Below are 18,943 nucleotides of genomic sequence, written 5' to 3'. Positions count from 1 at the left end.
ACTGCCCACTGTCTGCAACAATCAATATGATCATATTCCCATTTCTGCATTTCTGCTCTCTGACACTTTTACAGGTGCTGTGGACTAGTCTCCACCACACGGTACAGCTGCTGTCATATGTAGTCAAATGCAACAATTCTGTGTTTAAATGTCACAGTTTTGGTATGCAAATATTTTACTTCATTATATATTATCATTTTTATAGGATGTGGTTGGATTGGTGTCAAATGACCCATTCAGGCAATGGACACACCTGCCACAATGCTAGCAGGCTTTCTTGCATTTTGCGTTTAATATGCACCTTGTCACGTGCCTAATGGAGCATTATTAACAATCCTACCTAAAGGGCCACTGGGTCAGTTTTCAATCATGTCACACACAAAATGTTTGTCCCCTCACCTCAAGTCAAACTGACCACTTTTCTGACTACTTCAAGGACTTCTAACAACACTGTCCTACATGTTGAGTTTACTCTTATGAGCACTTATGATGAGTATGACTGATAGTGGAATGCCATGTAACAGCACAACATATGACAAGTAATCACAGTGTACACGGTACAAATTCAACTTGAATGGTCTTCCACCATGTTTTCTGTCTATCTACTTATTTACCCTATTGAATAAAGACAAAAAAGCCCCAAAAAAAGTTAATTCTTGACTTCTGAAACATAGTTTAGCAAAAAACCTCACTTCACACAGTCAGGTTAGTAGTAGCTGAACCCTCTCCACAAGTTAGCCCAGTTTTTCAATGTTAACAGGTGAAAAACAGTAACTGACAGCATTCTGAATGTAACTTAAGCAGTTTTCACATTTACAATTCGGACCATTTGTGGAGGATCAGGTCCAGACATTGTGCAGAGTTGTGCATTCACATGCAGAACACAGCCGGAGAAAGTCTGGGTGACATCCCACTCAGGGAAATACTATAATGTTTGATTACCAGGGGGTCACTCTGACATTACATGTGCACAGCATGATAAAATCCGGGTCCAGACATGTTCAGGGTGTCGGTCCATGTGTGACTACTGTAACACATGGACTGACACTAGCAACTCTACTGTAATACAACACCTCCAACAACAAGATCTCCTGACCACTGGCTATTTATTCCAACTTCTGAAGAAAATGTTAATAATGTACAATATATTTTGTGTCTCAGCATAGATAAATAGCAATTTTCCCAATGGGCTGTGCATTTATGGCTTAGTAGTAGGAAGAGGTGCTGTGAAGGTGTCAAAGCCTGAAACTGTCTTTCTGACTGTGTTTGGGCTGTGTTGACTGGACAGGTGGGCCTCTCCCTCCTGCCCTATAGCCAGGCTTCTCCTGGCTGGAAGCCTGAGCAACAAGCCAGGAGCAGAGATGAGATGACATCCCAGCCTGGTTATTCCCATATAAGTTGGTGGATGTCCTACACTGTACACAGCAATGTTTGATTTATGTAACTAAATGTGTAGTGCGACAAAATATAGTCAACTGGAAAAAAAAAAGTTCTCCAACAACTTGATTGAGTTTCAGAAATCTATGTATTTTTTCATCCGCAACGACTCATAATTTTTCACATTAATGCACTCTTTGAAAAGATGAGACTAAAATGTGCAGTTTTAGTTGGCTAAAAATAAAGGAATGAGGTTGACTGTAATTATACAAATACTAACATTAACTTTTACACCACTTTTACACTTTTATATCCAAATAAAGGACCTCTAAAACAAATGGACAAATGAACAGGCCTTGTGGCGGCTAGGTACTGAAAGTATTCTCACACCTTTGGCTTCTGACAGTAAAAGTTCATAATTTCATTAAATGGTACTCAAACCATTGTTCCGCCACTCCAGTTTCATGACCGAGAACAGATTCAGCTCTCCATTTATTCCTTAATGACCACTTTGTAGCAGCATGTCCCTTGCTCAAGCTGTGCCTGCTGGAGGACAGGCATGGATGCACCTCCATGCCAGCTATCCCCAGCATCTCCCTGGCCAAGAAGACAGACTGCACAGAAGAGCCAGTCATCTGAGCAGACAGGATAAGGCTGGCCAGATGGTGACTTGGAGGGTGCTTGATGCCAGGCCTAAGTTAAGCAGACAAAGCGAAGATACATCAATCTTCATAAATATGAACACTGAAATATAGGTTGGCTGCTGCCTATGCTGTGGTTGGGCCGGGTGATGTTTCTGCCACTCATTCTTGTTAAGAATCCTGTATATATGTGTGTCTGGTGAGAATAGAGTGAGAATGGAGGCAGCAGACTCAACAGGTCTGAGTCAGCTGGGTCAGCATTGAATGAGAAGCAAGACAACTCAAGAGATAATCAAAACGAAATCAAATAGTGATGAAGATGCATAACATCACACGGCTACAAGACTTGTAAATGATCGTCCAATGAAAGGAGAACAGACTCATGAGTCTTACACATCATCTCACCCATTTCCCAAAAAAGGGAAATCTGAATGTAGCTTAAACCGTAGGCTTACATCTGTTTCACAAATGTGAATCTTTCATTTTAAATTATACTATTTATGTATTTATTCTGGAGCCTTACCCTTCATATAATCCTTTATTTGTGTTGAAGCTTTAGGATGAAGGCCACTATAGAACCAGTCCATAAGTGCTGCTGCATTTCTCATGATCAAGAAGCTTAACAAAGCACTATACTCTGTATTAAGACAAAATATGAGTGGAAAGATAGCAATAAATCCAATGCTTGCGCTCTACACTGCTCAGATGCTCTGCTGCCTGTAGGGGCTTTAATTCAGGAGAAGCTCCTGTGGGTCTTCTAGGTTAGAAACTTGTTGCTTTGAAATGTTTTTACTGGCATAATTTTTTCTCTATGAAACAAGCAGGAAACAAAGTTTTCCATTGAAGGATGAAAGTATAAACTTGGCATTGTTTCAGTGTTTACCCTTCCACTGTTCAGCAAATGCCAAGATGTTTTCAAGCAAGACACTTCAGTCTAGTTTCAGCAGAGCTGGTCTGCAGCCAGTAATGGAAGCCTGTGGCTGTGTAACTCTCAGGCTTGAATGAGTGAGAGCAAAATGAGTAAAGCATGTCAGTGTTGAGAATGAGCATGCATACTTTTCTGGGATAAAAAAACGAAACAAAAATCAGATAATGTCAAAGGGATCAAAGCATGCATGTCTCCAGTCACCTGAGCAGGAGTCAAGGAAGGACAGGCAAGCTATGACTAACCCACAATCAATGTAAAGACACAGGAGTGGCTGGGAGAGGGGTATAAAGAAAGACAGTTTGCTTGTGACTAAGGGACGTCATGTGGACTGCAAAGCAAACTCTTAAAATCACAGCTTGTGTATTGTATTTCTTTACCTCCTCTTAATATCAATATCCACCCAGCATTTAAAAAAATCTGGCATCTGGAAAAAGGTGAATAAAACCTTTTAGCTACATCCTCATCTCCACCTGCTATTTTTTGGCATCCCCTCCACATTTCACCTCTGCTAGAGTGATATCAGACCCTAAGTATGACAACAAGAGTTTTGGAACAAAACAGCTGCAAAGAGATAGAAGCAATGGGTCTGGAGAGAAATACGACAGGATGGCTTTTCACTGCAGCAGAAAGAGAAGAGAGACAGATGGAATTGAAAAGCATGAGAGGAGACAAACTGAGAAAAGGAAGAGAGAAAATGCAAGTGTCTGGGCTGGAGGGAAAGGGAGAGGGAACAATCAAAGAGAGGCGCTGAAGAAAAAAAAAAAGGAAAAAAAAAGAGCAGTACATCCAGTAAGAGTGTAATTAGCAGTCTGAGAGTTTACAGGACGAACCCTGTGAACTAGGACACTTTCTTCTCAAATAACCTCAGCTGAACTTCTCTGGGAGACAAAGGCAAAGAGAGAAAGAGAGAGAAAAGAAGCAGGACTTTTTAACCAAAGTGCTGTGCAGAAATATGGGACGCATCAGTGCAGGGCATGTAGGCTGCTATTTAAACATTTGCCTGCCTAAACATGCCTCATTTATTGCAACATCTGTATAGAAAATGTATAAGTGGAGCACCTGCTCTGGTTTTGACTGACGGAGGGACAGAGGCTGTTTTCGCATACGCTGGACACAGGGATACTGAGATTTGTGTGGATACATGAGAACCTCAGGAAGAGATCACAGTGAGTACCACTGGCTGTTCCAGGAGCTTCACCTGAATGATGGTCACGTAAAGTCCTATTTTAAGACGAGTCGAAAACAGTTTTTCAAACTACTGTCTGTTCTGACTACCAAACTACAGGGAGTGAATCGGGCACCTGGGCATTAGTTTGTGATAGCCCTACACTATAATTTGTTTCTCACCAACATACAAGGTACTAATTGGACAAAGGAAAGAAAACGTTTGAACCTTTTTTCCCTCACTTTCTTCCAAAATCATCTTATATAAGAAAAAACTGAACTTCAAACAGAGCTTTATATAAAAGAGTGATGTCTACGCTCATCAGGAAGGCTTAAGGGACAAGAATTGAATACTGGACTGAATAAGCCCTGCAGAACCCCAGCCCCACAAAAGGACCTGTCCAGTTACTTCCACCCCCTCTTAATTTGCCTTCACTAATGTGTGTGTGTGTGTGGGGAACTACAAGATAAGAAAAAGAGGTGGGTGTGGAGGTTGGATTTAAAGAGTATGTGTAACTTTAAGTAAAGGGATCAGCAAGTAGGGACAGATGAAGTCGACAGGGTAAGGGGAAAGACCACAGTGACTCCCAGTTCTAAATTCTCCCTTTCTACTGGCTATGCCACAGCTCTACCAAAGAGGAAGACCAGGACAAGAAGAGGACAGAGGGGGAGGGAAATCAAGAGCGAGAGGGAGAAGAGGATGAGGAAAGAAAATGCTGTTGTGACTCAGAGAGAGAAAGTGAAATGCTTGAAACTAGAACAGCATTTCGAGGAAAACAAAGGAATGTAGATGACAGCAGGAGAGGGGGAGGAGAAGAAGGAGGGGAGGATGAGTGGAGGTTGAGTACAGCAGAGAAACAGACGAGAGGGAGAAGACAAAGAGCCACAGACTGTGACCAGCAGAGGGGAAATCCTCAGGGTGCCTGCAGCTACTGGGACACACACACACTTCTCATGCTATAGCTGTGAGGACACTCATTGACATAATGCATTCCATAATGTCCCCATAACGTCCCCATAAGGCCAAAACCTCCTCACATGAGTAGTATTTGAACAAAATTTAACCAACATGAACAAACAAATGCGCGCACACACACACATACACACACACTTAAAACAAATTCTCTGTAGTGACCTTTGCCAAACACAGGCATGATAGCACAAAACCTGGCAATCTTACAGTGACATCACTTCTGGATGCTTCATTCCAAAATCCAACTACAACTGAAAGCAACACAGGGATTTCTTTAGTGCAAATAAAGTGATACATTTATATAAACTCTCTCAGATTACTCCAGAAACCTGGTTATCCGAGTGCATTTAAATTAACAGAGTGCTGTAAGAGTGCAATGCCGCATTCTGATCAGTCTAAAAATCTGATATTAAAATCTCTTAACTTTTAATCTGGGTGAGTGTTGTATGATCAAACTAGTGCTGCACAATTCATCTAATCGCAGTCACAATGCCACAAGTCACAAAACTGCAAGCTGGAGCAGCTGGATACTCGATCACCACCCTCCATGTGGTAGACTGGGGTGTAAATCCCCTGTCTACCTCCAGTAGGGATCCCTAGGCAAGACCTCCTAACGCCTACCCTGTCTTTGCCTTGTACCTGGTAAGTCGCGTTGAATAAAAAAATCTGGCATCTCACAGGCATTATGATATTGTGTCATCACCAATAATCGTTCGAGCTGCACAACAGTAATTTTCTTGTCTTTAAAATGGTGAGCAGTGAACTATGGTATTGTCTATACAGGGTAAAAAAATATTCAAAATATAAAATAATGCAACATACTTGATAATTTTGACTAGTACCTGCCATTATTCACGTCCAAAAAGAATATAACTCTCAAACTCTTTAAAGGACCTTTAGATGACTTCTGTTGTGATTTAGCGCTACACAAATTACATTGTACTGAACTAAATTGAATTAACCAGCCCCTCTCTTACTGTGGATACTGTAGGGCAGACATCTACTATAAGGCAGGAAAGGATAATACTTAAAGTGGAGTCACACACAAAAAAAGAGAACAGATATACGGTGCCTATAAAAAGTATTCACCCCCTTGGATGTTTCATCCTTTTATTGACATTATAAATATTTCATGTCAATAAAGGTTGGACTCCTCTAAAGGTCTTACTTTGACATTAATGAGATATTTTTCTGAAATGATTTTGTCACGATTGATTTATGTCAATAAAAGGATGAAACATACAAGGAGGTGAATATTTTTTATAGACACTGTATATTCTCTCCTCTCCAAAATGATTAGAACAGTAAAGCCAATTCCTTTAATTTTGCTGTAGACTGAAAATATTTGGGTTTGTCATCAAAAGATCAATACTGGAAATGATGGAAAAGCTTGAAAATAAAAGCTGAAATGTTGATCTTTTAATAAACAAAAGATATTATTAATTGATATTATATATAAACTGCAGAGAGATTATTTTATAATCAGTGTGAGGAGAGCTGAGTGGTTGCCACAATGCTACAAAAAGCCATGTCTTGGTGATCTCTCATCAGATAACAGGAGAGATGTCCAAGTGTTGGCTGCCCTTCTTTTTCTCAGCTCAGAAGACATTTGATATTCACAGCGTGTCTTGCCATCCTACCACATATCACGAGAAAAAGGGATGGCAGCTCAGCTGGTCCACTGGGTAAGCAAGACACACACACGCACCCTCCTCCTCTCGGTCTAACATTAGGACGAGAACACCAAATTGCAGCTGAGACATTGCTGTGTGTGGAGCTGATTATACAGCTGGAGAACGGAAGTGGGATCCAAAAGGGAAAAAACAGGTAGAGGCAGAACTCGAGGAATAGAAGGTTTTGGTTCTGACACGAGAGGTGATAAATGTAGAGTGATTTCACTGGAAGTAACTAGAGACACTCAAACTGTTGAGTGTGAGAGTCAGTGGCCTATTAAGCACAAGGAACAACCAGTCCAACACAAGCTCACAACACACACACATGCAAGCTATTTTTAGAGCTGCGCTTGCAGAATTTCCCTACCCTCTCCACTTTTACAAAGCCTGCTCTCAAGCCGACTGTACGTAGCTATGAAATTAAAACTTGATTAAAAGTAATGAAATACTAATACTGTGTTCCCACTGCAGTATCTGATTTAAAGCAGCAGCAGCAGCAGCAAAAACGAGATGGCTGCAGCTCTACAGATTTTAACCACGAAAGTGGACTTAAGTTAGGTGTAGAACTGCACCCTCTCTAAGCAAATAAGCTCTGAAGACCAGTGTTGTATCTTACAAAAGACCAAAGCATGTTTGTCTTCTGAGAGATGTGATCAACATTCTCTAGGAATGACTAACAGGTCAGCTATCATAAAAAAAGTGGCAATAATGCCCACTAACCCCACTATTGTGTCACTGATTGGGTGACAGCACAAATTTTCAGCTTTCATTTAACTTTGACTATTTTGTTCTCAAAGGAAAATTCTTATCCACTTGTATGACGAGAGTACAACAGACAACATAATAACGCCAACGATAACAATAGTGACAAAGTGCAGCAAACGGCATAGCTCAGCGGGTTCTCTTGAGGTACGTGATGACAGAGGGGATTAGGCTTCTTCCAAAAGCGGGCCCTCCTGCACCTCAGAGCCTTGTACCTGCTCTGACCTGCTTTGTGTGTCTTATGTTTAGTTTCTCCTCTGCCTCCTTTGGTGATAAACATATCTGTAATAAATATAACTTATTTGCAGCATTAGAGGCGAGGCTGACTGATATGGAAACTCAGCATCGCACTATGGAAACAAGCCAGCCAGTCAGGTCCCAGTAGCTGGTGCGGCGCCACCTAGCTTCTGACTGACAGTTCCTGAGAAGCCGGGAAGTCAGGCCAGCCGGGTGATGGTTCATAGGAAGAATAACCTTAGACACTAGCCCACGGTTCACCACGACCAGGTTCACGTTTCTAACCAATTTTCCCCACTGAGCAACACACCCGCTGAGAAACTCACTCTGGTCATTACGCAACTCTATAGTGAGAAACGTGAAGTTAGAGACTCCAGCAGTTGTAGTCAAGTGTATTCCCGGGGCCAGAGCAGACAACATTAAATCCTATTTAAAACTCCTGTGTGAGGATAAACGTAAATACACTAAGACAATAATTTACACAGGAGTTAATAATGCCCAATTACGCCAATCGAAGGTCACTAAAATTAATGTGGAATCCGTGTGCACGTTTGCTAAAACGATGTCAGACTCTGTAGTTTTCTCTGGACCCCTTCCCAATCTGACCAGTGTCGACATGTTTAGCTGCATGTCGTCATTTAACCACTGATGTCTAAGTGGTGTCCCGCTAACAATGTGGGCTCCACAGACAATTTGGAGAAAACCTGGGCTGATTAGAAGAGACGGCATCCATCCGACCTAAACCCTGACATCTCAGAGTGGAGACCAGGACGCAGAGACACAGTCTTACATACCTCTCTGCAGCTTCCTTACAGCCGCCAACCCCCCCAAAAAACTCCCCCATAGAGACAGTGGCTGGGTTTTCTATACAATTCTGCATACAGTTATATTTTCCTTACACTGTAAAGTGCCTTGAGATGACTTCTGCAGTGATTTGGATTGAATCCCTATTTAATTCAACTAAATTGAGTGTTGGAAGACCAATTATTTTTGCAGCGATTCTGCTCACCTTTGTAACTTTGGTAGGCTTGTTAACAGGGAGGATGTTAAAAAAGCAACTGGAGCAATACAGTAGGATTGGCTGAATAAAGCTTTATAACAGTATTAGATGAGGAGCAACTCAAAGTCCTTTAAGTTTATGGATGATATACATGCTTTGGTGACTTCTTTTCTGAATATCCATGATGTGCTGACTGAAGGCGAATGCGTTATCTTAGGTTACTCCCAGGTATTTGAAAGTTTCCAGCGTTTCTGCTGTTTGGTTAAAAAAGACAATGGGGTGCTGCGGTGAAGGGGGGTTGACTATTAGCCCTTTCGTCTTGCTAACCCTTTCTAGTATGGGGATTAGTATTAAACTTCCATACGCCTTCCTTATATTAAAAGATCATTCTACTTTAAGATGAAAGGACTCCTCCAGATGATGTGTCTGGAGAAGTCATGTAAAGAAGTGTTGCCCTGCTGTAAAGTGCAAACTCCGCCGTTACTTATAAAAACATCCCTAATGCTACATATGAACGATAGATTGCTTTGTTTATCTGTGTGTATGCATGTGTACATGCACACGGGCCTCGTCAACATCCATGCTGAATGGTGCACCAATGTAGGTTCAAGGCACCCCTCCACCACCCTCCGGCAACAAGTCCAGTTTTCCTCAGCCTGCCAAATTCTTTCATTATTTTTAAACAAGGCTTTGATCTGCAGCAGTGCCAGTGGCCCTGAGGTAACACAGACAGTGCGTTTACATGCACTCAGGTAACTGGATTACAGTCGGCTTTCTTGAGAAACACGTAACCGGGTTTCACTGCTCTACTAGTATCAGATGAGAGGAGCAACTTCAATCAATTACTTACAGTGCATGTCTTTAATTCAGACTGTCTGCGCTGTAAATAGGGGTGCTGTGACTGTAGCTGTGGGAGATGTGTCAGATTACTCTTTTGCTGCATGTATTCTCTGATTTCCAGTAACTAGGTTTCTTGAGTGTAAAAGTGTTCTCCGATTACGCAAGAAAACTGGTTTCTCTCAGTAACCTGGTTACTTGGGTTCATGTAAACGCAGAGTGGGGAGTCTCACTCTCTCACAGGCTTGGCAGAGAAAGCAGGGGCCCCTCCTCTCTCTGTATTGGGACAATGGAAGAAAGGAAGGAAGAAGAAAAGCCCAACACTGAGTGGAAGACCTGAAATGACCCAGCACCACGTGCCAACATGGGCCTCTCTCTTCGGAACAGAACCTACTTTGGAAAATATGAGACACTACCAGAATGAAGGATGCACAACAAACCATGTAAACAGTGGCCCACAGTAGGCCCACATGGTAGGAGGCATATCCCATTGTGACAAGAGATGAGAACATCTCCTGCTATCCAGTGGGGTTCACCATGTAGATAAACTGCAACACATCACCTTATTAGTAAAGCCATCTGTAGCTACTAGAGAGCAACAACATTTCAGAACAATTCATGGTGTCCACGTGCTCTCAGACAAATGTGGATGGTGTGCTCCTAGTCCTATGACTTGTGTCGTGACTGCACTACATTGGATAAAATGCCTCTTGCCTGTAAAGCTGCCAGGTGAGATGGCATGTACACAGGTTTCTGAGCTATGGCATTAGTGGCCTACTATAAGGAGATCATCATATTATTTTTATTTTTGCAAATCACAAGAGTGGTGTTTTTGTGATCCTGTACCAGATCAATAATAATGATGGAGTTTGTCAAGAGTGAGGCTGAGGACTGCATAACTGCAGTTATTTGAGTTAGTTTTGTGCTAATATCACCTGCCTTTGTGCTTTCTATAACCCCTGCTGTCAGTGATAATTTCAGACAATACATTAAGTTGATTTATCTCTGTTAACCAGTGGAGCCAACAAAAGTTGTTTTTCTAGGATTAGCTAGCATTAGCTTCCGGCAATGTATCTAAATGCTACAATCCCTCAACATTAACATAATGGTTCTTTACTTAATGTAGGTTATCTCCTCTTAAAATGTTGGTGAAGATGCTACTTGCACTAAATTGATTAGTTTGAGCACACTTAAACTATGCAAACATCAGTGTGTGACAGCATTTCCAATGTAGAAAAATTGCTTCCTACCCAGTAGCTGCTGTAATGCGCTACGCGACGTAATGAGAAAATGAGAAGGGGCAGCAACACTGACTATGTTCCTTAGTTCAAATGTTTATGTGGCGTCAGTTTATATGTGTTAATTCTGTGACAAACTTGCAGCTCGCCGAATAATATTAATATACTATATAACGATTAAGATCCTCTAGAACCTGGAGCTTTGAAGTGAGGGCTGGCTCAGAGGACAGTGTGAATTGGACAGATGGACTGTTTCACAGTCCTTATTGTACCACTGTTTTGGTGTCCTTGGCAAGACTCTGAAGAACTAGCCAATGAGCAGGTGAGTAGAAATTCTGCTTCTGGGGAATCAATGTCACATCACAGTAAGAATACTCCAAGTCAAGCCTGCACAATAACAAACATCCAGTTGCTATAGATGTTAATGTCACCCTACCACCTTACTCTGTGCGAACCGAGGTGACAGAAAAGACACTAGGGAAGAACAGCAACACCTTTAGATACCCACTGAGGAGCTGGAGGGAGCTATTATAGCCATCAATCACATTCAATGGGCTGCGGCAGCAGCAGCAAGGACAAAGAAGCAGCAGCGGCGCGTGCAGACACAAACACACGCAGCTTCTTGAAGACAAAAAAAAGGACACCAGATACTACGAAGGCAGCACAGCTGGGAGGTTTTTACTAATCAAACCTTTCCTCCAGCAGCACAGGGTCTGTGTGCAGGTACTGTGATTTTAAATGCTTCCCAGTGCTCTAGTTTTACCAGTGTAGGGAAAAACATACTGACCTGTTGCATATCACCACTACACCAAAAGCATTGTGCCACGTTTTTCTGCAACTTTGTTCTACAAACTTTACATGTATAACAAACCACCAATACACTTACAAATAAAGAAATAATCAATTCATCAGTTGCCTACACTGCCCGTATGTCAGCTTGTGTACTGCACACGTAAACATGAGCCAACACATAATTTTACATTTCAAGTCTATTTTTTCATATCTATGCTCTACAGAAAGTGTATAGATTACGATGGAACATTTATTCTATACAGAAAATTCAATGATTCTTCAAATGAATAGAAGCTCAGTGTCCACACACCCAAAATACTATAAAACATGTTTCCTTCCTCTGACCTCACTTCTAAGAAGCCTTCACAAAAAGCTGGGCCTCGATCTGCGAGGAAAAATATCACATAGTGAGGATTAGAGAAAACTGGAAAACAGATCTTGTAATTATAAAGAAGCAACTCCAGCGGTAGTTAGAGGCTGATAGCTGACCTGGATTGACCCAACAGGGAGAGAGGAAAGTAAACAGTTAAAGGGACAATGACCTTCTGCCTGATGAGCCACAGAGCCTTTTTGAATCCACCTATTATCCGATTAACGGAGGAATTCCTTTAGATGGTATTAAGGTATCCCCTGGAGTGAAGCAAACCATGAGGGGGTGGGAGCAGTAGAGGGGAAGAAGGGATCTCCCTCTTAGGGGCCCAGAATCTCACAGTTTGGCCTCCTCATTTAGGTCATGCACTTCCTCTCTCTTTGCTCTTACATACACTCCAACAAACACTCAAGTACACACATCCGAGCAGGGAGCCAAAATGCTGTGGCTCCAAGCATCACAGAAGCTCAAGGCCCACTGTGCATGTAGGCAGGACTCATCGGCATCACAGGTGGAGCTTGAAGCCATCAAATTTCAAAAGCTGGAGCTGCCTCGACGGCAACTCTCAGAAGTGTGAGATGAGGCCTGCATAATGGCACACTGATCATTTCACAACAAAGTTATGCCTGATTTTTTTTTTTCTTTCAGTCATTTCATAGGTGAGAATGGACATGTGTGAGTTCTACACAGGCAGGCCAACCACTGAATACTGACAAAGAAAAGGGGGGGGGGAGCAGGAAGTGTGGCATCAAATTACACTGAGCTGATTGGTGGGAGCACACGGCTTAGGTCAGGGAAGGACAGGGAATACAAGGCCTGGGGCTGGAGCCAGAGCCACATGCCACAGATGCACTGGTGACCGCTTAGAGCAGAGTAAATACAGAGAGGAGATAAAAGTTGACACACATCAAGCAAAACTGTAAACTCCTTCAGTAAGGCCAGACAAGAAAACTCCATGATGGCAAAAGGACATATTTTAAAAAGTAGCTCTGGGTAGGTGTGGCCTGTTCCAGAGATCTGTATCTGTTACAATGTGATCCAGATGATGATGTCATTTTATTTCTGGAAACACAGAGCTCACTGCAAGCAATACATAAACTGAGCAAAAGGAGAGTCGAACTGATTAAAGACAATTAAAGACAGCCTACTTCGTCATTCCTGCAACTTGAAACAACACAGTCTGATTCAAAGCACATAAATAACAGAGAAAGAACACAACTATTGTGTTTGTGTAAGAATTCAGTCAGTGAAAGCTTTTAATGCCCTGGTGGGACACTGGCATCCTTTTAAACACCACACAACAGGAATATTAGTCAATCCTGACAGGATCAGAGGCGTAGACTTTCAGGCAGGGTGCAAACTACGCACAGGTCAAACATTAACAAATGGAGAAAAGCATGTTACAACAGTAACAACACTTTTAGACCTCCTTCACACTAGGAGCAATTAATAACATTAACAATGGCTGGATTTCATGTAGTGACTCTTTTTAACAGCTTGGCATCACGCTCATTGGCTCCCTCAAAAGGTTTATTCACACGCACAAAAGGAACTGATCCATCATAGATGTTACATTAATGCTATCATAGTTATATAAATAAAAATGTATTACAGTCATTGTGTTGTTGCCCTGGAGTCGTACTACATCATTTCCACAGACAGCTTGTCACACGGTGGACTGACCTGAACACTTTCAGGTGACTTGATGCAAATCAACAATTCTTGATTATAAGATCTTTTTGTTGCAAAGCATGATTCACAAGAGTCAACACTGAAATGCAATTAGTATTTGTTGGTATTATTAGCTGAGGGGACACACACACTTCTTCCCATCTGACATATTGAACATGGATGATGACAATTACAGAAAACTGTAGGTGTTATTGGTTGAAATAATAAGGTTTCGTTAGTAATTGGAACTTAGACGTCAGATCATATTAAAGGCATATTTACAGGTAAGGATAGAGGTACTTTTCTTGTGACAGTAAAGAAACAGTTATAAATCATATAAACTGCTTGTCTCCAAGTCTGACCAAAACAAGAAAACAGCCTCTGGATTAGTTTAATAAGGCAGGAGCCTAAATGCAATGCTATGGTAATTGGCTTTATTATGCTTGAATCAGTTGATGGATTGCTGCACTACATACATTCAGCTGAAAAGCTACCGCATCTGCTGCAGTGTGTGCTGCACCTCAAGTCAGACACAGCCATACGGTACTTAAATCTGCAGGTTTATGACAGAACCAAATTAGACCCGACTTCCTAACCCTGAACCAATGTCCTTCATTCCTCTGCTCTAAAAGCCTTTAATCCTTAGTGACGTACATCCTGTTGGACACTGCTCCGGGGCCCTGCAAAGGAGCACAAACACAGAATTGGGGGGTGGGGGGTAATTGTGACTGCCATTTTTTCCCACTAGGGATTAATCTTGCTAAAAATATACAGTCACCATACATCAATGGTGATTTCACCTGTCGAAAACAGTTGAGGGGGTAGGGTGGTCACAAGAGGATTTGGCACGGGTGCTAATGCTGTGCCATTGTGCAGGAAATCATTCTATTGTTTTGCAGGGTGGGGATTAAGCTGCCCAGAGTGCTGGGCTATAATGGCTTTATTAGAGAGCAAGGTATTTGCCAGTGCCCAGAGAAAACACGCTTTAGTGTAGTCTCTCCTAACAGCAGCAATAATCAATCAATACCACCCTCCATATATAGGTTTTGTCAATAATGTCAATATGCATGGTGCATTTCATTTCCACACAGTGTAGGATTGTGTTTTCATTGACTGCCTCACTCCTGCAGCCTGCATATTAATGTAATGTGTTCTCATACAACAGTAACCTGATTCTCTGCATGATTCCATTTCACTGTATTGTGGACATACTGCAGTGTAACTATTGTTCTCTCTTATTGTTGTCACAAGTTAAACAGCTACAAAAGGCGGCAGCATATCTTAGTCTAGCCCGTCGTCACTCCACAGGTTGTTATAAGCACAATAAATACAAGCAAAGTAGCAAATCTGTCCGTGGACGGCACACGTGGCAAACACAGGCACAAGTGGAGCCCTGGAAAGCAAAGGCGTCTGCCAGCACACTGCCATGATGGAGCACGGCAGGGAAAACAAAGCCGAGTGCTGCGAGGAGGGAGCGCGGAGTGGGGGAAGCACAGGACTCCCACCGCTGCATGCACACCGTGTGTAGAGACACAGCGGTGCACGCCGCCTTTGTACGCTGTGTCAACACCCTGGCCATCTCCCTGCCGTCCTGCTGCACGCCACAGCCGTCACCCTTTCCTCCTGAACGGTGTCAAAAACAGCAGCCACCGCCGAGTAACGTTAACATGCGGCCGCCGTTCCCGTTAGCTTCACGACACAAACAGCCATAAAGAGGAGACTAACCTGTGGGTGTCGCTCCAAAGATCCGCACCACCGGCACTTTCTTCACGTCGCGCTCCCTGAATTCAGAGTAGCACACGTCCAGGGTCTTTATGGGACTCGCCAGATAGTAGTCTGCGGAGACGATGCGGACGGCGAACATGACTGCTGCGTCGACAGAATAGCGAAGAAACTATTGTTAGGAGTCCATCATATGCGGGGACGTCGGTAGCAAGTTGATACCAGCCGAGGAGGGTGCTGTCACGGCGGTCAAACAACGACAAAGTGGAAGGGAAGCCCGTTTGTGTCCCATGAAAAAAAACGCGAAGATTCCCGTGGCTTCTCCCTCCGAGGTGCCGCCGACGCCGACGTCCAGCGAAGGTCGCCAAAAGCTAAACTCGACGGCGGCGGGTAATTATCCGTCGATCCGCAGCTGTCGGGTCCATGTTGGACGTGTAACTGTGTCTGTCTCCGTGATTTTTGCTCTCTACGGTGTATTTGTTTTCGGCCAGGAAGACGTTCCCCGGGCTTCCGGTATGTAGCGTTATCTTTCCAAGTCACGCAGCAGAACTAGTCCCGGCCAGCCCCGTTTTATCACACAGGTCCTCACTCGTGCCCCTTCTTCTTCCATAACGGGGTAGCCCGCGTTAGCTCGCCGACGAGCGACTGCCAAGATGTCAGAATGCAAAAGACGAAGACTTCCGGCCAGCGTTTTCACAATAAAAGTCGTTGAAGCCTACGCGAGCGCGATGACACAAATCGCCAGAGGTAAAGTGAGCTTTTATTTTGAAAAGGCTCACATCTGGCCCAGTTGTTTATGGCCGGCAGGTTTGGACGCACAGTTGGCGGTTTAATGGAACGCTGAGCAAGTTAGTGCGCAGACACGCAGCCTGGCTGCCTCCTTATTGTCCGTGTGTGTTTATTTCGACACCAGGAGATAGCTCATGTTCATCTAGGACGGTATTCGACATATTAGCTAAAAAACGTCCGCCTGTTTGTACAGATTCGTTTAATCATACGCTGTCTTCGGACGTCGTTTTACTGTAAATTGTGCAAATCAATATATTCATGAAGTTAGCAACAATATCCGGAAAGACCCGGTTAGTAGTATTTTCAAAATAATTGCCCACAAACGCTTGGAAAAATAGAACAAAAAACAATGAAATCACATAGTCACTGCATCGAGACATAAAACAAGTGGTACACTAAAGTAAACTCCTGTCTTAATACAATAAGGTGTTTCAAAGTGGAGGGCTCTTATTTCTCTAAACAAAGTGAAGTTACTATTCAGCACAATGAGATCAATATAAAATTTCTGTTTTATCAGTGTTCAAAATCAATATAAAATGACAGAAAATAAAAGGTAAATAAATAAATTAACAGTTAAAATAAGAAAAAAAATATGCAGACATTTCTGGTGATTAGAATTTAACATTTCTCAGGTAGAGTAGCTGTTAATATTAGTTTGATCCACCAGCCTTTGATTCAAAGCTGAATGTGTGCGATGCCTTTTCGCCTCCTCCACACCATCAGGCTGTTCAGTATTCCGCTCAGATCCATATTATGGCCTATACGTGGCAGGAGGCAGTGTGCCGAGGATGTGCTGAGCTCCCTCATTTCTCCTCACCACTCAAAGCCCAGCAGCCCTCACCGAACAGCTAGTGTGGTCCGGTTCATGACTGAGACATGGCAGTCGATCGCTCCCCAGTGATGAAAACCGTCTTTATGCATGTTCATCTTGATAGAAAGAGGCGGCTCGGTTGGTTGTGTGTGCTGACCTTGAGTGAGAGCGTCTGCTCACCTTTTCCAAGAGCACAGACAAGTAGGAGAGACACATTTAATATCAAACTAATCCAGAAATATCATAAATGCCATATTTAATTCAGCATTTGGTGGGAGCTTTTAACTAAAGTGCCCTAAAGTACACCGCATACATCCATTTTCAGTTTTGATGGCCCAAGTGGCTGCAGAGCCTCAAATAAGTGCTGGTGAAAAGTGCTATCTTCTCACTTTCATTATGGAAACTCATTTGTTTTTAGGGATGTGACAGTGATGGAGGTGAGTTAAAGGGACAGGACACCCAAAAAATGAAGATTTAGGCATTGTCCATGTCTGTCAGGACTGGTAGCACACAGTGGTAGAACATAACAGAACCTTTTTAAACCTGTGTTTCTCCGGAGGTGGTTAGTACTGAGCTCATCAGACCTCTGCAGCATGTCACAGCACCTCAACTCTGCATGTAGCTAGCAGCTATTTGTGCCTCTGTTGTTACGAAACAAAAACGATTAAATTAATTATTAGATTAAATTTTATTTGTATAGTGCCAAATCACATCAGAGGTCATCTCAAGACACTTTACAATATTTAAGGTTTAAGACCTTTCAAAAATATAACTGTATACAGAATTATATAGAAAACCCGACAATCCCACTTGAGCAGCACCAGGAGACAGTGGAGAGGAAAAACTCCCTTTAGAGGAAGAAACCTCCAGCAGAACCAGGCTCATAGTGGGCGGCCATCTGCCTCGACCGGTTGGGGTGAGTGAAGAGAGAGAAAAGAACAGCAGGCAACAAAAAACAACAATAAGCAGCAAAAACACTGGGCAGGTTGGTAGGGCCAGTAACTACACTCTGGAGATACACAGCTCCAAGGCCAAGGAGGAGTACAGAGAGAGAGGGAGACAGAGAGAAGGAAGCACAAATACTGGAGAGAGAAATGACATGCAATGGAAGCATTTGAATGAATAGACGAGAGGAGAGAAGAGAAGAGAAGAGAAGAGAAGAGAAGAGAAGAGAAGCTCATTTTATCAGTAGAGGTCCCCCAGCAGACTTATCAAAAGCTGCATGAATGAATCCATGAATCCAGACTGGAAAACTTCATACATGTTATTACACACAATTGCTTCACACATAATAGCTTTCAAACTACTTTTTCAAGAATTTTAGAGATAAAGGGCAGACTGGATATTGGTCTATAATTCACTAAAACCCCTGAGTTAAGAGTAGGCTTTTTGAGTAGAGGTTTGACTACAGCAACCTTAAAAGCCTGCGGTACGTAACCTGTTTGTAAAGATGGATTGATCTGATCTAATATGGACAGCAGTCTAGTCAGAATGAGGTGTAAAAGACATGTTGAATTAGTTACTTAAATTAACTCAGCATGATCTATGAGGAAGAAGCAGTCTAAGTATGAGTGAGGTCTTACAAATGAATCTAGAGCTGCTGTACATGCAAGACCATCCATGCCAGTTGTAGGGAGAATGTGATAACATTTTTATAAATAGTTATGATTTTATTTGTAAAGAAATTTTCATTATTATGAAGATGAAGCCTCTAGTTCTGCTTCACCAATTTTTAGCCTTTTATGACGGTATCACAGGATGCAGTGCAATTTGTGGAGTACAGCTCTGAGAAAAAACAGTCTAATCTCAGCACAATCAGTTTGACAAACATGTCAAACTCAAAGTCCAGCTTTGTCCTGAACTTTGGAGCATATCTCACTGTTTTCCTTAGCTAATGGAGTCATGAGAACGGCTGGTCTCAGATGTCCTCCTTGATCTTTTCATCTACTGACTCCTTG

General features: G+C 42.6%; 1 protein-coding gene across 3 annotated transcripts in view; it reads right to left on the bottom strand.

Moving 5' to 3' along the window:
• Positions 1-16,038, bottom strand: part of rev3l (REV3 like, DNA directed polymerase zeta catalytic subunit) — a 60,346-nt gene extending 44,308 nt beyond the window's left edge. For all 3 annotated transcript variants that reach the window (XM_026341571.1, XM_026341572.1, XM_026341574.1), the window contains exon 1: positions 15,389-16,038. In XM_026341571.1, the coding sequence (XP_026197356.1) occupies positions 15,389-15,527 (139 nt within the window). In that variant the 5' untranslated portion in view covers positions 15,528-16,038. The remainder of the gene's footprint in view (positions 1-15,388) is intronic.
• Between the last annotated feature and the right edge of the window lie 2,905 nt (positions 16,039-18,943).

This window comes from Anabas testudineus, chromosome 24, assembly GCF_900324465.2.
Source record: "Anabas testudineus chromosome 24, fAnaTes1.2, whole genome shotgun sequence".
NCBI classification, from domain to species: Eukaryota; Metazoa; Chordata; class Actinopteri; order Anabantiformes; family Anabantidae; genus Anabas; species Anabas testudineus.
This window is presented reverse-complemented; position numbering and strand designations above follow the sequence as displayed.